At 36.7% G+C, this 26,228-nt stretch overlaps 1 protein-coding gene across 7 annotated transcripts in view; it reads left to right on the top strand.

Moving 5' to 3' along the window:
* Positions 1–26,228, top strand: part of PSD3 (pleckstrin and Sec7 domain containing 3) — a 565,580-nt gene that overhangs the window by 284,844 nt on the left and 254,508 nt on the right. For all 7 annotated transcript variants that reach the window (XM_029226681.1, XM_029226683.1, XM_029226687.1 and 4 more), the window contains one exon: positions 17,976–18,065. In XM_029226681.1, coding sequence (XP_029082514.1) covers positions 17,976–18,065 — 90 coding nt within the window. The remainder of the gene's footprint in view (positions 1–17,975; positions 18,066–26,228) is intronic.

The following is a 26,228-nucleotide window of genomic DNA, read 5'->3' as shown; positions in this document are numbered from 1 at the left end:
ACTCTTCCAAAAAATTCAAGAGGAGGAGGGACTGCTTCCAAACTCATTTTACAAGGCCAGCATTACCTTGGTACCCAAACCAGATAAAGACACTACAAGAAAATCACAAGACACTGATGAATATAAATGCAAAAATTCTCAACAAAATACTAGCAGACTGAATTCAGTAGCACATTATAAGGATCATACACCATGATCAAGTGCCTCATCCCTATGAGGCAAAAGTGTTTCAGCATACACAAATCAATAATCATTAATAGACTGAAAGGTTAAAAATCATACAAATCATCTCAATAGATACATAAAAAGCATTTGACAAAATTCATTATCCTTTCATGACAAAAATTCTCAATAAATTGGGTATAGAAATGTACCTCAACATAATAAAGCCCATACATGACAAGCCCACAGCTAACATCATACTCAGTGGTGAAATGTTGAAAGCTTTTCCTCTAAGGTCAGGAACAAAACAAGGGTTTCCATACTCCCCACTCCTATTCAGCTCAGTAATGGAAATCCTAGCCAGAGCAGTCAAGCAAAGAAAAGAAATAAAAAGCATCCAAATTGGAAAGGAAGAAGTAAAATTATTTCTTTTCTTAAATGATATAATCTTAAAGATAGAAAACCCTAAAGACTTCACACACAGAAAAAAAAACTGTTAGAATACAATATACAAAAATCAGTGGGTGTTTCTATACACTAAGGATGAATTCTCTGAAAAAGAAATAAAACAATCCCAGTCACAATGGCATCAAAAACAATAAAATACTTATGCATAAATTTAGCCAAAGAGATGAAAGATCTATACACTTAAAACTAAAAGACATTGAAGAAAGAAATTGAAGACACAAATGAATGGAAAGATGTCCCATGTTCATGGTTGGAAGAATTAATATTGTTAAAATATCCATACTACGCACAGCCATCTATAGGTTCAGTGCAGTCACCATCAAAATTTTAATGGCATTTATTTTTTTTAACAGAAATAGAGCAAACAACCCTAAAATTTGTATGGAACCTCAAAAGACCCCAAATGGCCAAAACAGTCTTGAGAAAGAACAACAAAGCCATATGCATCACACCTCCCAGATTTCAAATTATACTGCAAAGCTGTACTACTCAGAACAGTATGGTACTGGCATAAAAACAGACACATAGACCAATTGTACAGAATTAAGATCCCAGAAATGAATCCACACATCTATATAATCAATTAATATTTGAAAATGTAGCTAAGAATGCTCAGTGGTGTAAAGATAGTCTCTTCATTGAATGGTGTTGGGAAAACTGGATAACCACATGCTAAAGAATGAAACTGGACCCTTACATCACTCACAAAATTAGCTTGAAATGGATTAAAGACTTGAATGTAAGACCTGAAGCTATAACACTCTTAGAAGAAAACATAGGCAGTAAGCTCTTTGACATTGGTCTTGGCAGTGGTTTTTTGACTCTGACACCAAAAGCAAAAGCAATAAAAACAAAAATTAATAAATGGGACAACATCAAACTTAAAACCTTTTGCACCGCAAAGGAAATCATCAACAAAAAGAATAGGCAACCTATGGAATGCGAGAAAGTATTTGTAAATTGTTTGTCTGCTAAGTGGTTAATGATCAAAATACATAAAGAGCTCATACAACTCACTAACAATAATAATAATCTGATTAAATGGGCAAAGAAACTGAATTTTTCCAAGGAAGATATACACATGGCCAACAGGTACATGAAAAGATGCTCATCATTATTAATCATCAGGGAAGTACAAATCAAAACCTCAGTGAGTTATTACCTCACAATGAGCTATCTCTTCACACCTGTTAGAATGGCTGTTCTCAGAAAGACAACAGTTAACGAGTGCTGGCAAGGATATGGAGAAAAGGGAGCCCTTGTGTACTTTTGGTGGGAATGTAACTTGATACAAGCCATATATGGAAAACAGTATGGAGGTTTCTCATAATTAAAATAGAACTACCATATAATCCAGCAGTCCCAGTTCTCAGTATATAGTCAAAGGAAATGAAATCACCATCTCTAAAAGATACCCATGCTCCTCTGTTCACTGCAGCGTTATTTACAATACCAAGGCATGAAAACAACTTAAGTGTCCATCTACGGATGAATGGGTAAAGAAAATGTGAGATAGATAGGCAGGTAGGTAAGTAGATAGATAGATACGCACACAATGAAATATTATTCAGCCATAAAATAGAAGGAAATCCTACTGTTTGTGACAACGTGGATGAACCTTGAGGGCATTATTCTAGTGAAATAAGAGAAAGGCAAATATTGTATGATCTCATTTATATGTGGAATCTAAAAAGAAAATGCACACATATAGAAACAGAGCAAATTGGTGGTTGCCAAGATCAGGTATGTGTGGGGAAAACGGGTGAAGCTTGTCAAAGGGCACAAACTTTAATTTATAAGATGGATTAGTTCTCAGGATCTAATAATGCACAGCATGATGACTACAGTTAACAGCACCGTATTTGGAAGTTGTCAGGATCTTCAAAGTTGTCACCACACACACAAACATGTAAATATATGGAGAGCTGTATGTGTTCATCTTACTGTGGCAGTCATTTTGCTATATGTACATATGCTATATGTACATATGTTAAATCATTATGTTGGACACCTTAAACGTATAGAATGTTATATGTCAATTATATCAATAAAGCTGGGAGAAAAGAAAGAAAACGCACTCATAGAAACAGAGAGTAGATAGGTGATTGCCAGGGGCTGCAGGGTGGAGGAAATAGGTAAAGGTGGTCAAAGCTTACAAACCTCCAGTTATAAGATGAATGTGTTCTGGAGATGGTGCAGTATGGTGACTACAGTTAACGATACTGTACTGTGTACTTGTAAGTTGCTAAGAGAGTAGATTTTAAAAGTTCTCATCACACACACACACCAAAGGTAACTGTGTGAGGTGATAGATGTGTTAACTAACCTTACTGTGATCAATTTGCTATACATGTGTAGAAAAACATCACTTTGGACACCTTAAACTCACACAATGTTACATGTCGGCTATATCTCAGTAAAGCTGGTGGTGGTGGGGGGAAGAATTAAAGGGAGAAATAGACAATTTAACAACAATAGTTTGAGACTTCAGTACCCCACTTACAAATATCTTTAGAATAACTAGGCAGAAATCAACAAAGCACACTCTGTAGCACACTCCGCTCAGCAGCAGCAAAATATGTATTCGTTTCAAGTACACATGGAATATTTTCCAAGATAGAACAAAAACTAAGTCTCAGTAAGTTGAAAAAGGAGTGAAAATATACAGAGTATGTTCACTGAGTACAATGGAATGGAATTATGTCATTAACAGTGAAATTTGTGGAAATTGAATAATACTGAATAACAATACTGAATACTGAATAACTATGGGCCAAAGATGAAATTCACAAGGGAAATTAAACAATACTCTGAGACAAATGAAAATTAAATGCAGCATAAAATGTATGAGATGCAGCTCAAGCATTGCTAAGTGGCATATTTGTTGCTGTAATCGCTTATATTTAAAAAGAAGAATGATCTCAAAGCAATAAAGTAGCCTTCCAGTATAGGAAACAAAAATAAAGCAAACTAAACCCAAAGAAATCAGAAGGAAGGAAATAATTTCGAGAAGAAGCAAATAGAGAATAGAAAAACAATAAACATTTTAATGAAACTAGTTTTTTCTTTGAAAGGTCAACAACACTGACAAATGTCTAGCTAGCCTGACCATGGGGAAAAAAAAAGATTTAAATTACTAAAGTCAGTAATGAAAGAGGGTGTCAGCAATTGTATGTTAACAAATTAGATTACCCAGGTGAAATGGACAGATTTCTAGAATGATAAATATTGTTGAAACTGAATCAAGAAGAAATAGAAAATCAAAGTATTTTTCAAAGTATTCTATGAGGACTGTATTACCCTGATACCAAAGCCAGTCAAAACTATCACAAGAAAACTAATATCCCTTATGAATAGCCCTTGTGAACATAGACACGAAATCCTTAAAAAAATAAAAAGGAAACCTAATCTAGCAATATATAAAAAGGACTATACATTATAACCATTTGAGATTTATTACGGGCATACAAGATTGGTTCAACATATGAAAATCAATCTAATCACCTTATTAATGGAATAAAAGAGAAAAGCCACATGATTATCTCAGTAAACACATAAGAAGCATTGCCAAAATCCAACACCATTTCATAACTAAAAAGAAAACATCTAATAAGCCAGGAATAAAAAGGAATTTCTTTAATTCCTGAAAATGAGCTCTATGAAAAACTCATAGCTAACATCATACTTTATGGGAAAGTTGGAAAGCTGTTTCCAGATCAGAAACAAGACAAGAATGTCTGCATTTGCCACTTCTTTGTAACGTATTGAAGATTTTATCCAGGGTAATTAGTCAAGGAGAAAAATAAAACATATCAAGATAAGAAAGAAATAGGTCAAATTTTCTCTGTTTGCAGAAGACCTGATCTTTTATATAGAAAATCCTAAGGAATCTACAAAAAAAGAAAAAAAAATCCAAAAATGATTAGAATCTAAAAAACACATTCAGCAAGGCTGTAGAATAAAAGTTGAATATACAAAGATCATTTGTATTGCTGATACTAGCAATGAGCAATATGAAAATGAAATTCATTTCATTTTCAATATCAGAAATACTAAGATACTTAAGAATAAACTTAATATAAGATCAATACATTGACATTGAAAACTATATAACATTGTCGAAAGAAGCCAAATAAGTGGAAAGTAATTTCATGGTCATGGATTGGAAGGCTTAATGTTAAAGTGTCATACTCTCCAAAGTGATCTTCAGGTTGAACACAGCCATTGTCAAAATCCCAGCTGGCTTTTCTTCCCCCCCCAGAAATTTGATAAGCTAATACTGAAATTCAATTACAATTCCTATCAAAATCCCAATGACATTTTTTGCAGAAATAGAAAAATTCATCCTAAAATTCATATGGAATCTCAGGGGACTGTGAATAGCCTAAACAGATTTGAAAAACAACAAAATTGGAGGACTCACACTTCCTGATTTCAAAACATATTACAAGTCTACAATAATCTAAAGAGTGTGACGTTGGCATAAAGACAGGCAATAGACAAATGGAATAGAATACAAAGCCCCCAAACAAACTCTTGCATATATGCTTTAACAGTCTTCAGCAAGGGTGCCAAGACTACTCAATGGGTCTCTTCAACAAATGGTGCTGGGAATAAAGGATATCCACAAGCAAAAAAATGAAGTTGCACCCTTATACCATATAAAACATTAACTCAAAAGAGATTAAAGACCTAAATACAAGACCTAAAATTACAAAACTCCTAGAAGAAAACATAGAGAAAAAGCTTTATGACATTGGACTTGGCAATGATTTCTTGGATCTGACACTCAATGCACAGGTAGCAAAATTTAAAATAGACAAATGGGGTTACATCAAACTTACAAGCTTTTGTACACCAAAGTACACAATCAACAAAGATGAAATGACAACCTACAGAATGAGATAAAATATTTGCAAGTCATATATCTGATGAGGAATTAATATCCAGAATATGTAATGAACTCCTACAACTCTACAACAACAACAAAAAGTCAAATAACCCAATTAAAAAGAGGGCAAAGGCTTTGAATTAGACATTTACCTGAAGATATTATACATATAACCAAGAAGCATATGAAAAGATGCTCAACTTTCACTAATCATCGGAGAAATGCCAGTCAAAACTACCTCACACCCATTAGGATGGCTACTATAAAAAAAAAAAAAAAGAGGTGGCAAGTACGTGGAGAAATTGGAACCCTTATACACTGTTGGTGGGATTGTAACATGGTGCAACCCTATGGAAAATAATATGGCAGTTCCTTAAAAAATTAGAAATACCACATGATGCCTCTATCCTATTTCTGGTTATATATCCAAACGATCTGAAAACAGGATCTCAAGGAGATGTTTGCACACCCATGTGCATAGCAGCACTTACAATAGTGCAGAAGTGGAACCCCCAAATGTCTACCAGTGGATGAATTGTTGAACAAAAATGTATACGTACAGTGAAATATTCAGCCTTAAAAAAGGAAGAACTTATGATGTATGCTACAACATGGATAAACTTTGAGAACACTATGATTTCACTTTCATGAGTTACCTAAATATTCAGATTCATTAGAACAGAAAGTAGAATGATGGTTACCAGAAGCCTGGGGGAGAGAGAAAAGGTGAGTTATTTTTAAAATTTTTTAATTTTTTGTGGTACGCGGGCCTCTCACTGTCGTGGCCTCTCCCGTTGCGGAGCACAGGCTCCGGACCCGCAGGCTCGGCGGCCATGGCTCACGGGCCCAGCTGCTCCGCGGCATGTGGGATCTTCCCGGACCAGGGCACGAACCCGTGTCCCCTGCATCGGCAGGCGGACTCTCAATCACTGCGCCACTAGGGAAGCCTGGTGAGTTGTTTTTTAAATGAGTATAGAGTTTAAGATTTGCAAGATGAAGGAGTTCTGGAAATCTGTTTCACAGCAGTGTGAATATACATAACCCTACTGAACTCTGCACGTAAAAATCATTAAGGTGCTTAATTGTTCATGTGGTTTTCTTAACCATATCAAAAAGAATGCAGAGGTGTAAATAACATACTACAAATGTACAAGAATCAAGAGAGTATTATACTGGCATCAAACCAAACATCTAGATCAGTGCAATAGAATTATGAGTTCAGAAGTAAACCCTTATATTTACAGTCTTTTGATTTTTGACAAGGATGCCAAGGCCATTCAGTGGAGAAAGAATACATATAGTGCTGGGACAACCGTATAGCACATGCAAAAGAATGAGGTTGGATTTGTCTTCCCTACCTTGTACAAAAATTGACGCAAGGGCTTCCCTGGTGGCGCAGTGGTTGAGAGTCCACCTGCCAATGCAGGGGACACGGGTTCGTGCCCCAGTCCGGGAAGATCCCACATGCCACGGAGTGGCTGGGCCCATGAGCCATGGCCACTGAGTCTGCGCGTCCGGAGCCTGTGCTCCACAATGGGAGAGGCCACAACAGCGAGAGGCCCGCGTACTGCAAAAAAAAAAAAAAAAAAAAATTAACGCAAAATGGATCAAATATCTGAATGTAAGAGCTAACAGTATAAAATCTCTTAGAAAACATAGGAGTAAATCTTTGTGACTTTGGATTAGACAATAATTTGTTGCATTTGACACCAAAAGCACAAGCAACAAAAGAAAAAATAAATTGAATATCATCTAGGTTAAAAATTTTCTCTGCTTCAAAGAACACCATCAAGTGAAAAGACAACTCTCATAATAAGAGACAGTATTTGTGAAGTGTGTATATGGTAATGAGCTTGTATCCAGAATATATAAAGGACACTTACAACTCAACAATAAAACACAAGTAATAAGAAAAGGGCAAAGGATATAAATATGCATTTCTCCAAAGAATATATACAAATGGCCAATAAGTGCATGAATGGATGCTGAACATCATTAGTCATTAGGGAAATGCTAATCAGAACCAGAAGATACCAGTTCACACCCACTAGGTTGCCTAAGATAAAAAGGGCAGGTAAGTGTTAGTAAGGATGTAGAGAAATTGAAACTCTCATACACTTCTAGTGGGAATGTAAACTGGTGCCATCAGTTTCTCAAATGATTAAACATAGAGTTACCATATGACCCAGCAGTCCCACTCCTGAGTTATACACATAGAGGAATGAAAACATGTCCACACAAAAACTTGTACACAAATATTTTTAGCTACATTATAATAACCAAAATTTGGAAACAGTCCAAGTATCTACCAACTTCTGAATGGATAAACAAAATTTAGTATATTTATACAATGGAATATTATTTGGCAATTCAAAAAGTTAAATACTGATTAATGCTACAGTATGGGTGAACCTTGAAAACGTTATGCTAAATGAAAGAAGCCAGTCATGAAAGACCACATTTTGTATGATTCCATTTATGTGAAATGTTCTGCATAGGCAACTCCATAGGGTTTAGTAAATAAAAAGTTTGTCAGTGGTTGCCAGGAGATGGGTAGTGGTGATGGGAAGAGAGGTTTGGGGAGTGACTACTGATGGATATGAGGCAGCTTTTTGGGGTGAAGAACATGTTCTGAATTTAGGTAGTGGTGATGGTCATACAACTTTATCAGTATACGAAGAATTATTAAATTATATAGCTCAAAAGGGTGAATGTTATATGAATTATATTTTAATAAAGCTGGTATTTTTAAAAAAGTTATAGTAAGTTGACACTCCATCATATTAAAAAAACCCTCTTTTTTGCTCCTTGCCCACTTTTCCATAGTTTTATTTTTATGTTTTTATATTTCAGTCTTTTATTGATATTGTTTTATTTGATACTTATTTTAACAAAAATTATGTAAGTTGAAATGAAAGTTTCAATTTCTTATGACTAAAACACTTCAGGTGTTTAAATATAAATCATTCTAAAAGAAATTTTTATCATTATTTGCAATGCAAAATTGATTAAAAGCAGATAATGTTACAAGTATTTGAATTCACCAAATCATATATTAAAAAACATTTTTGTTCTTAACTGATGATTAAATTATGTCCTCTTTTAATTTTCTTAAAAGCAAAGAACTGGAATCACCTGACGTGGAAAATAATTTTTTACCTGGTCATTATTCATTCATTTTCTTGAATCCTTGAAACATATCCCAAAAAAGCATTGCAAGTCATATCAAAATGACTATTGATTATACTTGTTACGTTTTACCTTGGGGCACGTTGTTTGATCTGATATACTAGATAAGGATTGGGAAAATTGAGACATTGCTTTTTCAAGACATTTTCTTTTTCAATATAATGTTATTTTCTATTATGTTGTCTATTTCAGTATAGTGTATTTTCCATTAAAGTTCCTTTCTGTGCTTTAAATTTTCATCAAAACTTAGGACTGCAGATGCAATTTATTCAAATTATAGGAATTATCTACCAAATACATTTAATTGGCAAAGCTAGTTATCATTGTTAAAACATTCATCCAGTCTTTCATGTAAGTGTGACTATATGCCCTCTTTGCTGATGGAAGAGGCAAAGTTTTTAACAAAAGTTATTTACACGTTCACTATAATTAATTAGCTAGCACATGTTGGACAGATTGTTCCATGTTGTAAGGCAGAAGGGCAGTTGTGAAAGGAGAAGTGGGAAGCGGTTACTTTTTTTTTTAACATCTTTTTTGGAGTTTAATTGCTTTACAATGGTGTGTTAGTTTCTGCTTTATAACAAAGTGAATCAGCTATACATATACATATACCCCATATCTCCTCCCCTTTGTGTCTCCCTCCCACCTTCCCTATCCCACCCCTCTAGGTGCTCGCAAAGCACCAAGCTGATCGCCCTGTGCTATGCGGCTGCTTCCCACTAGCTATCTGTTTTACATTTGGTAGTGTATATATGTCCATGCCACTCTCTCGCTTCGTCCCAGCTTACCCTTCCCCCTCCCCATGTCCTCAAGTCCATTCTCTACATCTGCATTTTTATTCCTGTTCTGCCCCTAGGTTCTAGAGAACCTTTTTTTGTTTTTGTATTTTAGATTCCATATATATTTGTTAGCATATGGCATTTGTTTTTCTTTTTCTGACTTACTTGACTCTGTATGACAGACTCTTAAGTTCATCCACCTCACTACAAATAACTCAGTTTCGTTTCTTTTTATGGCTGAATAGTATTCCATTGTATATATGTGCCACATTTTCTTTATCCATTCGTCTGTCGATGGACACTTACATTGCTTCCATATCCTGGCTATTGTAAATAGTGCTGCAATGGACATTATGGTACATGCCTTTTTTGAATTATGGTTTTCTCAGGGTATATGCCCAGTAGTGGGATTGCTGGGTCATATGGTAGTTCTATTTTTAGTTTTTAAAGGAACCTCCATAATGTTCTCCACAGTGGTTGTATCAGTTTACATTCCCACCAACAGTGCAAGAGGGTTACCTTTTCTCCACACCATCTCCAGCATTTATTGTTTCTAGATTTTTTGATGATGGCCATTCTAACTGGTATAAGGTGATAACCTCATTGTAGTTTTGATTTGCATTTTTCTAATGATTAGTGATGTTGAGCATCCTTTCATCTGTTTGTTGGCAATCTGTATGTCTTCTTTGGAGAAATGTCTATTTAGGTCTTCTGCCCATTTTTGGATTGGGTTGTTTGTTTTTCTGGTATTGAGCTGCATGAGCTGCTTGTAAATTTTGGAGAGTAATCCTTTGTCAGTTGCTTCATTTGCAAAAATTTTCTCCCATTCTGAGGGTTGTCTTTTTGTCTTGTTTATGTTTTCATTTGCTGTGCAAAAGCTTTGACTTTCATTAGGTCGCATTTGTTTATTTTTGTTTTTATTTCCATTTCTCTAGGAGGTGGGTCAAAAAGGATCTTGCTGTGATTTATGTCATAGAGGCTTCTGCCTATGTTTTCCTCTAAGAGTTTTATAGCTTCTGGCCTTACATTTAGGTCCTAATCCATTTCGAGTTTATTTTTGTGTATGGTGTTAGGGAGTATTCTAATTTCATTCTTTTACATGTAACTGTCCATTTTCCCATCAGCACTTATTGAAGAGGCTGTCTTTTCTCCATTGTATATTCTTGCCTCCTTTATCAAAAATAAGGTGAGCATATGTGCGTGGGATTATCTCTGGGCTTTCTATCCTGTTCCATTGATCTATGTCTCTGTTTTTGTGCCAGTACTATACTGTGTTGATTACTGTAGCTTTGTAGTGTGGTCTGAAGTCTGGGAGCCTGATTCCTCCAGCTCTGTTTGTCTTTCTCAAGATTGCTTTGGCTATTCAGGGTCTTTTGTGTTTTCATATAAACTGTGAAAGTTTTTGTTCTGGTTCTGTAAAAAATGCCATTGGTAGTTTGATAGGGATTGCATTGAATCTGTAGATTGCTTTGGGTAGTATAGTCATTTTCACAATGTTGATTCTTCCAATCCAAGAACATGGTATATCTCTCCATCTGTTTGTATCATCTTTAATTTCTTTCATCAGTGTCTTATAGTTTTGTGCATACAGGTCTTTTGGTTTTTTATGTAGGTTTATTTCTAGGTATTCTATACTCTTTGTTGCAATGGTAAATGGGAGTGTTTCCTTAATTTCTCATTCAGATTTTTCATCTTTAGTGTATTAGAATGCAAGGCATTTCTGTGCATTAATTTTGTATCCTGCTACTTTACCAAATTCTTTGATTAGCTCTAGTAGTTTTCTGGTGGCATCTTTAGGATTCTCTATGTATAGTATTATGTCATCTGCAAACAATGACAGCTTTGTTTCCTCTTTTCAGATTTGGATTCCTTTTATTTCTTTTTCTTCTCTGATTGCTATGGCTAAAATTTCCAAAACTATGTTGAATAATAGTGGTGAGAGTGGCCAGCCTTGTCTTGTTCCTGATCTTAGAGGAAATGATTTCAGTTTTTCACTATTGAGAACGATGTTGGCTGTGGGCTTGTCATATATGGCCTTTATTATGTTCAGATAACTTCCCTCTGTGCCTACTTTGGAGAGTTTTTATCATAAATGGGTGTTGAATTTTGTTGAAAGCTTTTTCTGCATCTATTGAGATGATCATATGGTTTTTATTCTTCAGTTTGTTAATATGGTTTATCACATTGATTGATTTGCGTATACTGAAGAATCCTTGCATTCCTGGGATAGACCCCACTTGATCATGGTGTATGATCTTTTTAATGTGCAGTTGGATTCTGTTTGCTAGTATTTTGTTGAGAATTTTTGCATCTATGTTCATCAGTGATACTGACCTTTAGTTTTCTTTCTTTGTGACATCTTTGTCTAGTTTTGGTATCAGGGTGATGGTGGCCCCGTAGGATAAGTTTGGGAGTGTTCCTCCCTCTGCTATATTTTGGAAGAGTTTGAGAAGGATAGGTGTTAGCTCTCCTCTAAATTTTTGATAGAATTTGCCTGTGAAGCCATCTGGTCCTGGGCTTTTGTTTTTTGGAAGATTTTTAATCACAGTTTCAATTTCAGTGCTTGTGATTGGTCTGTTCACATTTTCTATTTCGTCCTGGTTCAGTTCCGGAAGGTTGTGCCCTTCTAAGAATTTGTCCATTTCTTCCAGGTTATCTATTTTACTGGCATATAGTTGCTTGTAATCGCTCATGATCCTTTGTATTTCTACAGTGTCAGTTGTTACTTCTTTTTACTTCTAATTCTACCGATTTGAGTCTTCTCCCTTCTTTTCTTGATGAGTCTGGCTAATGGTTTATCAATTTTGTTTATCTTCTCAAAGAACCAGCTTTTCGTTTCATTGTTCTTTGCTATTGTTTCCTTCATTTCTTTTTCATTTATTTCTGATGTGACCTTTATGAGTTCTTTCTTTCTGCTAACGTTGGGGTTTTTTTGTTTTTCTTTCTCTAATTGCTTTAGGTGTTAAGGTTAGGTTGTTCATTTGAGATGTTTGTTGTTTCCTGAGGTAGGATTGTATTGCTATAAACTTCCCTCTTAGAACTGCTTTTGCTGTATCCCATAGTTTTTGGGTCATCGTGTTTTCATTGTGATTTGTTTCTAGATATTTTTTGATTTCCTCTTTGATTTCTTCAGTGATCTTTTGGTTATTTAGTAGTGTATTCTTTAGCCTCCATGTGTTTGTATTTTTTACAGATTTTGTCCTGTAATTAATATCTAGTTTCATAGCATTCAATCGGAAAAGATACTTGATAAGATTTGAATTTTCTTAAATTTACCAAGACTTGATTTGTGACCCAAGTTATGATCTATCCTGGAGAATGTTCCATGAACACTTGAAAAGAAAGTGTATTCTGTTGTTTTTGGATGGAATGTCCTATAAATATCAATTAAGTCCATCTTGTTTAATCTATCATTTAAAACTTGTGTTTCCTTATTTATTTTCATTTTGGATGATCTGTCCATTGGTGAGAGTGGAGTGTTAAAGTCCCCTGCTATGGTTGTGTTACTGTCAATTTCCCCTTGTGTATTAAGGTGCTCCTCTGTTGGGTGCATAAATATTTACAATTGTTATATCTTCTTGGATTGATCCCTTGATCATTATGTAGTGTCCTTTTTTGTGTCCTGTAATAGTCTTTTTTTTAAAGTCTATTTTGTCTGATATGGGAATTGGTACTCCAACTTTATTTTGATTTCCATTTGCATGGAATATCTTTTTCCATCCCCTCACTTTCAGTCTCTATCTGTCCCTAGGTCTGAAGTGGGTCTCTTGTAGGCAGCATATATATGGGTCTTGTTTTTATATCCATTCCGCCAGTCTATGTCTTTTGGTTGGATAATTTAATCCATTTACATTTAAGGGAGTTATCAGTGTGTATGTTCCTATTACCATTTTCTTAATTTGGGGGGACTTGTTATTGTAGGTTTTTTCATTCTCCTGTGTTTCCTGCCTAGAGAAGTCCCTTTAGCATTTGTTGTAAAGCTGGTTTGGTGGTGCTGAATTCTCTTAGCTTTTGCTTGTCTGTAAATGTTTTAATTTCTCTGTCGAATCTTGCTGGGTAGAGTAATCTTGGTTGTACATTTTCCCCTTTCATTGCTTTAAATATGTCCTTCCACTCCCTTCTGGCTTGCAGAGTCTATGCTGAAAGTTCAGCTGTTAACCTTATGGGGATTCCCTTGTATGTTATTTGTTATTTTTCCCTTGCTACTTTTAATATTTTTTCTTTGTACTTAATTTTTGATAGTTTGATTAATATCTGTCTTGGGTTGTTTCTCCTTAGATTTATCCTGTATGGGACTCTCTGTACTTCCTGGACTTGATTGAGTATTTCCTTTTCCATATTAGGGAAGTTTTCAACTATAATCTCTTCCAGTATTTTCTCAGTGCCTTTCTTTTTCTCTTCTTCTTCTGGGACCCCTATGATTCTAATGTTGGTGCATTTAATATTGTCCCAGAGGTCTCTGAGCCTGTCCTCAATCCTTTTCATTCTTTTTTCTTTATTATGCCCTGTGGTAGTTATTTCCACTATTTTATCTTCCAGGTCACTTATCCATTTTTCCACCTCAGTTATTCTGCTATTGATTCCTTCTAGAGAATTTTTAATTTCATTTATTGTGTTGTTCATCATTGTTTGTTTGCTGTTTAGTTCTTCTAGGTCCTTGTTAAACTTTTCTTGTATTTCCTCCATTGTATTTCCAAGATTTTGGATCATCTCTACTATCATTATTCTGACTTCTTTTTCAGGTAGACTGCCTGTTTTCTCTTCATTTGTTTGGTCTAGTGGGTTTTTAACCTTGCTCTATCATCTGCTGTGTATTTCTCTTCCTATTTTGCTTACCTTACTGCGTTTGGCGTCTCCTTTTCGCAGGCTACAGGTTCATAGTTCCCGTTGTTTTTGGTGTCTGCTCCCAGTGGCTAAGGTTGGTTCAGTGGGTTGTGTAGCCTTCCTGGTGGAGGGCACTGGTGCCTGTTTTCTGGTGGATGAGGTTGGATCTTGTCCTTCTGGTAGGCAGGACCACATCCAGCGGTGTGTTTTGGGATGTCTGTGACCTTACTATGATTTTAGGCAGCCTCTCTGCTAATGGGTGGGGTTGTGTTCCATCTTGTTAGTTTTTTGGCATAGGGTGTCCAGCACTGTAGCTTGCTGGTCGTTGAGTGCAGCTGGGTCTTAGCCTTGAGATGGAGATCTCTGGGAGAGCTTTCACTGTTTGATATTACGTGTGGTCGGGAGGTCTCTGGTGGACCAGTGTCCTGAGGTCAGCTCTCCCACCTCAGAGGCACAGGCCTGACACATGCCTGGAGCACCAAGACCCTGTCAGCTGCACGGCTCAGAAGAAAAGAGAGAGAAAAAGGAAGGGAGGAAGGGAGGGAGGGAGGGAGGGAGGGAGGGAGGGAGGGAGGGAGGGAGGGAGGGAGGAAAAAATAGTTATTAAAATTAAAAAATTATTAAAAAATTAAAAATAATAAAAAAGAAAGAAAGAGCAACCAAACTAAAAAACAAATCCACCAATGATAACAAGCTCTAAAAGCTATACTAAAAAAAACAAAAAAAAGCAAAATAAAAAAATCTGACCGACAGATCCCTAGGACAAATGGTAAAAGCAATGTTATATAGACAAAAAGCACACAAAAAAGCATACACATACACACTCAGAAAAAGAGAAAAAGGAAAAAAATATATCTATATATATAAAAAAGCAAGAGAGTAACTAAATGAATAAATATACCAATGATAATAAAGTCTAAATACTAAACAAAGGTAAACAAACCAGAAACAAATTAGATGTAGAAAGCAAACCCCAAGTCTACAGTTGCTCCCAAAGTCCACCCCCCTTAATTTGGGATGATTCGTTATTTATTCATGTATTCCACAGATGCAGGGTACATCAAGTTGACTGTGGAGATTTAATCCTCTGCTCCTGAGGCTGCTGGGAGAGATTCCCCTTCCTCTTCTTTGTTCACACAGCTCCTGGGGTTCAGCTTTGGATTTAGCCCTGCCTCTTTGTGTAGGTTGCCTGAGGGCATCTCTTGTTCTCTCAGACAGGGCAGGGTTAAAGGAGCAGCTGATTTGGGGGCTCTGGCTCACTTAGGCTGGGGGGAGGGAGAGGTATGGAATGCGGGGTGAGCCTGTGGCAGCAGAGGCCAGCGTGACGTTGCGCCAGCCTCAGGCACGCTGTGTGTTCTCCTGGGGAAGTTGTCCCTGCATCACGGGATCATGGCAGTGGCGGGCTGTACAGGCTCCCAGGAGGGGAGGTGTGGATAGTGACTTGTGCTTGCACACAGGCTTCTTGGTGGCTGCAGCAGCAGCCTTAGCGTTTCTTGCCCGTCTCTAGTGTCCGCACTGATAGCCGCGGCTCATGCCCGTCTCTGGAGCTCGTTTAGGGGGTGCTCTGAATCCCCTTTCCTCGCACACCCCAAAACAATGATCTCTTGCCTCTTAGGCAGGTCCAGAATTTTTCCTGGACTCCCTCCCTGCTAGCTGTGCTGCAGTAGCCCCGTTCAGGCTGTGTTCATGCAGCCAGCCCCAGTCCTCTCCCTGGGGTCTGACCTCTGAAGCCTGAGCCTCAGCTCCCAGCCCCCATCTGTCCTGGCTGGTGGGTAAGCAGAGAAGCCTCTCGGGCTGGTGAGTGCCGGTTGGCACCGATCCTCTGTGCAGGAATCTCTCCACTTTGCCCTCTGCACCCCTGTGGCTGCGCTCTCCTCCGTGGCTCTGAAGCTTCCCCCTCCCCACCCAACCCCTGTCTCCACCTGCGAAGGGGCTTCCTAGTGTGTGGAAACTTTTCCTCCTTCACAGCTTCCTCCCCGAGGGGCAGGTCCCATCCCTATTCTTTTGTCTCTGTTTTTTCTTTTTTCTTTTGCCCTTCCCAGGTGCGTGGTGATTTTCTTGCCTTTTGGGAAGTCTGAGGTCTTCTTCCAGCATTCAGTAGGCGTTCTGTAGGAGTTGTTCCACATGTAGATGTATTTCTGATGTATTTGTGGGGAGGAAGGTGATCTCCACGTCTTAACTCCTCCACCATCTTGAAGGACTCTCTGGGAAGCGATTACGTTTAAGACACACAGGTGAATCTTTTCTCAGGCAGATTTGTATTTTTTAAGTTCTGTATAAATACTCCCTTAAAACTATCTGTGGTTTTGCATTCCTTTTAAAGTCTTTGTCTCCAGAAATATTCTCCACCAACTTGAAGAATACTGTTCTACCCTATTCTTATTCTTTTATGCATAAAATAGCCTTGCAGAGCATGCCTTTTATTCATATGTGTATTGTGTGCAGGGATGTTACTGTGTTGGTGAACTTTGTGTTCAAGTGAACTTGACCACCCCACTTGACCACGTTTACCAGAAACTCCCTGCCTGTGCATTTGTGTTCTATCAATACATCCCTCTCCTGCACGCATGATGGGTTTCTGTTGGTGCCCGTATTCAACCTCAGAATACTTTACAACTGGCAACTTATACTAGTTGATTGGAGCTGGCATTGGAGGCAATTCTCTGTCCTAGCAATTTTATTAGTTTTCTCAGTCAGCACACTTGTATCTTTTCTCTTTTTACAGTTCAGATTTTTAAATTTTTGTTTATTAATGAGGTTTTCTTTGGTTAAACTTATTATCCTTAAGTCAGATTGGAAATGTGTTTGTAGACAGTCCTCCATGGGTCTCTTGCTTTTCTTATATTTTGTGAACTGAAGTTTGGTTGCCTTTGATCTGGTTTTTTTTTTTCAGTGTAATTCCTATAATGAGCAGTATTGGAAGACTTAGTGATTCCCAGAGCAATGGTTAGATTTGCGTATGACCTTGGAAGATAAGAGCTGGTTTCTCACTTTAGAGCAAAGGGGTAGGTATGGTTACTGCCCCACTGCAGGGATTCATGTTCCCAAATCTCAGGGTTTCTGCTGTGTGTGTGCAGGTGTCAGCTGGCCCCACTTAAGTTGCTCTGTGAAAATTGGGACTCAGGGAACTGGAGCAAGAAAACACTGGGATTCTGTCCACTTCTGTTGTCGTGATAAATTCCTGTGGTCCTGCTTCTGACTGCATTCAGCAGGTTGTGATAGACTAACTTGTTAGCTTGAAGTAGTAGGCTAAAATCTCAGGTCCTTCATCGTTCTTGGCAATAGGTAGGAAATACAAATAAAGAAGCAAATAAATAGCTATCAGAGTTCAGTTCAGAAATGTCATTTTATTCATGTTTTTCCTTTAAAAACTACATTATATATTATTTTTATAAAAGCATAGATTTTTCAGATTTTATCTTAGGCTAAAATAAAGCTTTAACATAATTTTGCTATTCATATTTAATGACAGTTTTAAAAGCATAATAAGCCATCTGTTTTTTCATATGCATATAAACTTGTATGTATATATATGCATATATTGGGGTGTGTGTGTTTGGTTTTGAAAAACCAAATCAGTCTTGCTTTGCTTTATCACATTTTCAAGAAATAATCTTAATTCCACATATGTCATCATGATGTATTATTTGCCTCTATTCCAGAATATTGGAAAGAAGATGACCTGCCAAGAGTTCATTGCAAACCTCCAAGGGGTAGATGAGGGTGGTGATTTCTCCAAGGATCTACTGAAAGTAAGCATTGAAATACTGGTATTTATTTATTTATTTATTCATATATTGAAGTATAGGTGATTTACAATATTATATTAGTTTCAGGTATACAACATAATGATTCAATATTTTATAGATTATACTTCATTTAAAGTTATTATAAAATATTGACTATATTTCCTTTGCTGTACCATATATTCTTATAACATTATTTTTATGCTTAGTACTTTGTACCTCTTAATCCCCTACCCTTAAATACTGGTTTTTAAAATATGCTTATATTTTCTACTTACCTTTTAATCTAAAATAGGCTAAGATCACTTAAGTACTTTGTTTTTTTCTTTTAGTTTTATTGGTGATGTTTCTGTTGGGCATTGTCCTTGATGCGTCAGACTGCAAAGTACCCTTTGATTAATAATTCCTAAAAGTCCACATTGTAATTGATAATACTGAGATAATAAGTAGATTTGGAATAATTGCTGATACAAATAATGGGCATTTTTTGATTTACTTGACTGTCAGAACTTGAGAAAGATCACAAAGGTATATTCCTTATGGAAACAAAAAGCATTTGCAGACACTAAAGGAAGGAGTTCTGACTCTTCAGTTCCTAGTCAGAAATCCACTCAGGTCATCTCTGGAAAGAGATTAAATTAAATCTGAGTAATTGTAGATTTCCTGAATTATTTGCACTCAGCTTTATTATTGGTAACAATTAGCATCTTTTCCCCTCTAGTCAGATTGTTTTCTAGGAGACAGAAACATCAACTTTGGAATTCATAGCATCCTGCAGCAGTATAAATGAGATGTGCATTTGATCAAGTGATTGATAATGGATGTGAATATTTTAGAAGTTCAGGATAAGATGTGTATATTGAGAATGTGATTTTTACAGATTTCTGTTTGATTCTAACTTTCTTTTTAAAAACTTTGTACACATGTATATTTCTTTTGGATTCAGTTATTTTGACTGAATTTGCTAAGAAGGGCAGCACATTTGAATCATGGTATAATATGGAAGTGTACCAGCTGAAAGATAAGTCCTTTATTATGTTTTTTTGTGAGTTTTAAACTACATAATATGTAGAATCAAGTTCTGCCAGATTTGGAAAGACATATATACTTTGAAAAATGAAAGAAGGTGTAAAAATGGTATTATGAGATTCCAAGTCTTACTGGCTTTAATTGCAGCTCATTAAAAAATTATATTATGAAAAAAGCAGGAAGAAATGTATCTTCAGCTTACTATATAAGGAAGGTATTTTTTAAGCCTTTTCTTTATAAAATAAATGCTGCCATTTCTGAAGCTACAATTCCAAATGGGAATGGGAAGTAAAAGGTGTTGGATTGAGACTTAATAAATATGTTCTGTGCATCCATGGAAGTTATACAGTAGACACATGTTAACAGGTCTTTTTTCAGTCTAGTGGTACTAGCATGGAAAATAACAGTCTTTCTAGGAGAGGATTTGTGAGGCTTTTATCAAGTTATGTCAGAAATGAAAATTGACAGGTATAATTTTTACAGTGAAGCTCTTAGACTTTAGTGGTAGGCTTATGGTAACGTTTGTGACTGTGGGTATGTAGTGGGCAGATTTAGAGCATGTTTGATGGAGCTTTCTGAACCAAATGTAGTTAATGTACAGTGCAGTGGCTACCATTCTCCTTGGGGTAAACATGTTCTTTGATTTAGTCAGCGAAGAATTTGCTGGCTGATTTGTCACAGTTGTACAGTTTGAGATCACGTTTACAAATCTCAGGGAAAAATATGTGTTATACTGTTCTCTATTTACTGTGTGGGAAGATGACAGTGAAGTGACACTGAAAATGACAGTGGCATTTAGCATGGAAATTGTCAAGTAAAATATTGATTCCTTTTTATAACAAACCCCAGCCACTCACCCATCCAAGAGGAGAGTTTTCCATTTCAGTAGGAATCTGGATTTTATTGCAGTTTCTTCAAACCGTTGGTTTCATTTCACTCTTCTGTGTGGCCAGCCCTCTTCCCTGCTCCTTCTCCCTTTCCCTCCCTTTCTGCCTCCCTCTTTCTTCCTCTCTGTTTCTCTTTACTTCTGTCTTTTCCTTTCTCCTTTGTTTTCTCTTTGTCTCTTTCATATCTTTCTTTCTCTCCTCCCCTCCCACCAAAACTCTCTCTCTCTCTCTCTCTCTCTCTTTCAATAGCTAACTCTTCATTCCTTGTTGAGATAAATTATTGGGTGGAATATTAATTGGCATTTAGGGGGACAACATTATACACATGCCACACAGACAGATACATACGTACAGATAAACACAAACATGTTTGGTATCACCTTACAGGTTCTGACTAACCCCTTTCTGTCTTCTGCCACCCCCTCCCCAACTTAAAAAATTACAGGCATGTCCTACATGCAGTTTAATTTATGACGTAAGATATTTAAAGTTACATGGATCAAACCAATAAATGGTTATTGCTACATATTGACCATATATTACTTTTAGATTTCTTTGGATCAAAAGTAGCATTTGGATTTATGTCTGTTGTTCAGATTTCTTTGGACCAGAAGTAACATTTCGACTTACGTCTGTTCAGTGTGGTTGCGTAGTCAGGAATATTTCTTGAAGGTCCACTGTGTGTTCAGGTGTGGACTTGGAGAACGTGTCAGAACCAAATGGGCGCTGTCCTCAGAGATCATAAACTACTGAAAACGATGGAGGATCCTTTCTCCCTTAACATGGACAGTTATTCCATATTAAAATAAAAATATAAACTGAATTCTGCTGTTGTCAATGGAAATGGTTACAGAAAAATAGACCTTAACGTACTTAAAGGTATGCACAATGAGGAACTTGTTTCAAGCCTTCAAATTCAGACACTTGAGTTAATATTTTGCTTTAAATTTGCCTTAAGGTACATGAAAAGGATAGATAATGGTATATTGAGCCCTTTTTACAATTTACAATTCCACTGCTGTTTCCCTTTTCACTCAAATGACCTAAAACAGATACATGAGTATATGAATGCTTTGTGCAAATAAGAGTTCTCCCCCGACAAGTTGCTTAGAGCATAAGTTATAGATATCTATGGTATAAAATGGAAGAAGTTGGGTACCAAAAGACAACCAGTGATAGCATATTATTTAGGTTCTTTAAACTTGAAACTAGCTGGGAGGATGTGATGTTTGAGATGGGTCTTCATTTGAAAAATAGGTACAGTTTTAGTAGGAGACTTATTTTGATTTTTATTTAGGTTAATATTCCACTTCATCTCCCCCCCGCCCATTTCCTCTCCATAGACATTAATGTTCTTTCTTTCTTTCTCATAAGCACCCCTGACTATTTCCTCACCAAATCAAGACCAAACTATGCCAAACCATCTGGCGTGTTTTATGGCTCCACAGGGCCTCCCCATCACAATGCTTGGATGTGGTTTGCCTTCAGGCATCATTGGGGATGAGGTGGAAAAAGTTCTGATAGATTTAATAGGACATCCCTAAAACTCTAATAAAAATCTTCAGGACATAAATAGAAGGGGATGAGAATGTGAAATGTGGGCCAGCTCTGGGTTGGAGGCTGAACTTCCTGAGAGACATGAAAGCTTGAGGATTATGACTATGGTCTTGGGAACTGTACGACTGGGTTCCAGTCCCAGCTCCTCTCTCTGATTAGCCCAGTGATTGTGAGCAAATTCACTTAAACTTTGTCTCTTGATTTCCTCATCTATGAAACGGGTGGCTTTATTAGCTCCCACCTCATCTAGTTGTTTTAATAATTGAATGAGTTAATAATATATAAACTCTTTAGAGACCTAGCATGTGTTAGGTATTATAAGTTTTTATTTTTAATATTACTTTATTCTTTACCTGTCTCAAAGTGGACTGGACAAGGACTCCACCCCTTCCTGTGAGTATTTGGACCCAAGGTGTTTTACATGTCCTAGGGTTGAGTGGGATTAGTGTCAGTAGACAAGACCTCTATCCCCCATCCCTTTTCAGCCTAAACACACACACATCATCTTGGTCTTTAACAGGAAGCATTTGTGACCTTGACCTTGAGCATTGCCTCCTTTTGTGGTAAGATTTTTAATCCTCGTCATTTATGGCTTCCTTTCTTTCTAAAGACTTGTTGGTTCCAAAGAATGGCCATTGAAATCCTTCACGGGAGGCATTGTTCAGTGAAGTCTGTCTTGACATTCTGTAGGCACCTGACAATGAACCTTGGTTAACCCTATGTTTTCTGCCTTTTTACCTTGTTAGCAACAGTGCCTTTCTCTTGCACCTTATCCCTCTTGGAACATTTTTATATCTTAGGTTTGGTTTGGGTCTTGGATGCTGCAACAGCGGAGAGACTAAGGAGAGTTTGGAATTAAACTGGTCCTGAGATCATGAAGAAACTTTGAGGAAGCAAATAAGTTCTGGTCCTCTTAAAGATCCCAAGAAAATCCTGGGATATTAATGGGGATGTGAATTATTTGAAGTGACTTCAAATCCCTGGGGAAGAAGTGTTGCTGTATGTCTCCCTGCTCTGTGCGTTCTCCAAATAGAGAGCCCTGGGTCAGAAGGTTCATCGGTTTAACGGTCTTGCCCGTCAGTTTTTATAGATTCTTGACTGTGTTATCCTGGGGATCTCTTCCACCCAGTCTCATCAGGGGCAGATTCTAAGAACTAGTGAGAGTGTTGGCATGTAATCATATGCATGTTTCTGAAGCGCTTTGTAGGATAATCTTTAAAAATTTTCTTGATCATCCTCTATCTCATGCTCCAAGTGTAGCACCTTGCTTCTTTGCCTTTCTGTTTCCCAAGTTTTTTTCTTCTGAGTTTCCTATGAACCTCTATTCTTGATTTTAACAGAAAAGCTACATTTGAATCTTTAGTCCAGTTTGCATTTCATTTCTAACTTTGGTTAGAAATGGTACATTACATGTTGGAAGAGACTTCGGGACTTTGGGTGTGACTACCAGTTATTTACATGTCTAGAGGGGAAGTAGCCATTTCATAATATACTTACATGAAAGAAGAGAAGAAACAATAGGAAATAAGAGAAAAGGAGCCAGTGAAAAGTAGCATAGGAGCACACTGGGTGAAAAGTCAGTCAGTTATTGGCTGCACAATAATATCATTTTGAAGAGCTCCAGACTGAATATTTTTGGCAATGAAACATGAAACCCATGTTTTCTATCCGAGCTTCCTTATTGCCCCCTACCATTTGATACTCAGACAATGGTCTCCTTAATATTTTTATCCTGGTCATGGTTAGGTTTATATTTTTTTTTCCTTGAGCAGCAGTTGAATTCAGTAGGTGCCAACAAGAATTACAAGAAAAATAAGCCAAATAATCGAATTTAGGAGTTTTTACATCATCTTAATTATAGAGAGGACAAACAAGAAAACACCCAAGTCTTTCAAAATGATTTTAATATAACTAAAAACAAAACTGAATACATTTTGCAGAGTATTTTAAAACGTACCTTCTCCTAAATCAGCTTAAATACACAGGTAGCTTTAAGAATAAAGCAAGGTAAATAATCTTGCTCTTGGTAAGTCAATGACATGTCCCCCTTTCAGGCTATTGCTTATGATTATATGTTTGGCTTCAGAGTATTTTTCAGAAATTTAATTTTTTTTTAGAAATTGTTTGCTTCCATCTTTCTTACTTGGGAATTTATTAACTCTGAAATTAGTTGCAGTCTCTTAAGGGAGACCAAAAGTTTTTTCACTCTCTTAGGTTTGTAGTTAATGGTGAAGTGTGTGTGTTGGGGACTTAGGGGGTGTGGGGTAAGGGGGAGTAGTAATTAAATTGAAATAGTGTAAATCAGTGTGCCTGGCTTAGTGGAATTCACATGATTCATTCCACTAGTGGAATGATAATAGTGAATTAAATTGTTACATATTCCAATTCAAGAACATGGTATATTTTTCCACCTGTTTGTGTCATCTTCAGTTTCTTTCATTAGTGTCTTAGAGTCTTCGGGATACAGGTCTTTTGCCTCCTTAGGTAGGTTTATTCCTAGGTATTTTATTCTTTTTGATGCGATGGTAAATGGGATTATTTCCTTAATTTCTCTTTCTGATCTTTTGTTGTTAGTGTATAGAAATGCAACAGGTTTCTGTATATTGATTTTGTATCCTGCAACTTTACCAAATTCATTGATGAGCTCTAGTAGTTTTCTGGTGGCATCTTTAGGATTTTCTATGTATAGTATCATGTCATCTGCAGACAGTGACAGTTTTACTTCTTCCTTTACAATTTGGTTTCCTTTTATTTCTTTTTCTTGTCTGATTGCTGTGGCTAGGACTGTGTTGAATAAAAGTGGCAAGAGTGGGCATCTTTGTCTTTTTCCTGATCTTAGAGGAAATGCTTTCAGCTTTTCACCTTTGAGTATGATGTTAGCTGTGGGTTTGTCATATATGGCATGGCCTTTAGTATGTTGAGGTTTGTTCCCTCTATGCCCATTTTCTGGAGAGTTTTTATCACAAATGGATGTTGAATTTCATCAGAAGCTTTTTCTGCATCTATTGTGATGATCATATGGTTTTTATTCTTCAGTTTGTTAATGTGGTGTATCACATTGATTGATTTGTGAATAATTGAAAAATCCTTGCATCCCTGGGATAAGTCCCACTTGATCATGGTATGTGATCTTTTTAATATATTATTGGATCTGGTTTGCTAGTATTTTGTTGAGGATTTTTGCACCTATGTTCATCAGTGATATTGGCCTGTAATTTTCTTTTTTAATCAATATTGTTAAAACAGCCATGCTACCCGAGGCAATCTACCGATTCAGTGCAATCCCTGTCAAAATAATAACAGCATTTTTTCGCAGAGCTAGAAATAATTTTAAAATTTATATGGAAACACGAAAGACCCCGCATAGCCAAAACAATCTCGAGAAAGAAGAAGAGAACTGGGGGAATCACATTCCCTGACTTCAGACTATACAACAAAGCTACAGTAATCGAAACAGTATGGTACTGGTGCAAAAACAGATACATAGATCAGTGGAACAGATTAGAGCCCAGAAATAAACCCACACACCTATGGTCAATTAATCTATGACAAAGGAGGCAAGAATATACAGTGGAGAAAAGACAGTCTCTTCAATAAGTGGTGCTGGGAAAACTGTACAGCTACATGCAAAAGAATGAAAGTAGAACATTCTCTAACACCATATACAAAAATAAACTCAAAATGGATTAAAGATCTAAATGTAAGACTGGATACTATAAAACTCCTAGAGGAAAACCTAGGCAGAACACTCTTTGACATAAATTGTAACAATATGTTTTTGGATCTGTCTCCTAAAGTAAAGGAAATAAAAGCAAAAATAAGCAAATGGGACCTTTAAACTTTTTCATAGCAAGGGAAACCATTGAGAAAACAAAAAGGCAGTATACTGAATGGGAGAAAGTATTTGCAAATGATATTATCAATAAGGGGTTAATACCCAACACATATAAACAGTTCATACAACTCAACATCAAAAAAACTAACAACTTGATTAAAAAAGGGTGGAAGACCTGAATAGACATTTTTCCAAAGAGGACATGCAGATGGCCAGTAGGCACATGAAAAGATGCTCGATATCACTAATCATCAGGGAAATGCAAATCAAACTACAATGAGATAACACCTCACACCTGTCAGAATGGCTGTCATCAAAAAGAACACAAATAACAAATGTTGGCAAGTGTGTGGAGAAAAGGGAACCCTTTGTACATTGTTAGTTGGAATGTAAATTGGTGTAGCCACTGTGGAAAACAGTAGAGAGGTTTCTCAAAAAACTAAAATTAGAACTACCATATGACCCAGCACATCCACTCCTGAGTATATATTTAAAAAAAAAAAAACACTTAATTTGAAAAGATACATGTACCTCACCATTCATAGCAGCATTATTTACAATGGCCAAGTTATGGGAGCACCTTAAGTGTCCACCAGCAGATGAATGGATAAAGAATACGATGGAATACTACTGAGCCATAAAAAAGAATGAAATTTTGCCATTTGCAGCAACGTGAACAGACTTGGAGAGCGTTATGTTAAAGTGAATAAAGTCAGACAGAGAAAGACAAATCCAAACACTGTATGTTGTATCTAAAAAAGACAACAAAGTAGTGAAAAAAGCGAAAAAAGAATCAGATTCGGGCTTCCCTGGTGGCGCAGTGGTTGAGAGTCCGCCTGCCGATGCATGGGACATGGGTTC

Source organism: Monodon monoceros, unplaced genomic scaffold (assembly GCF_005190385.1).
Source record: "Monodon monoceros isolate NGI ecotype Baffin Bay Population unplaced genomic scaffold, NGI_Narwhal_1 Super_Scaffold_17, whole genome shotgun sequence".
Classification (NCBI taxonomy): domain Eukaryota; kingdom Metazoa; phylum Chordata; class Mammalia; order Artiodactyla; family Monodontidae; genus Monodon; species Monodon monoceros.
The sequence above is the reverse complement of the archived record's forward strand: the minus strand, read 5'-3'. Positions and strand labels throughout refer to the sequence as shown.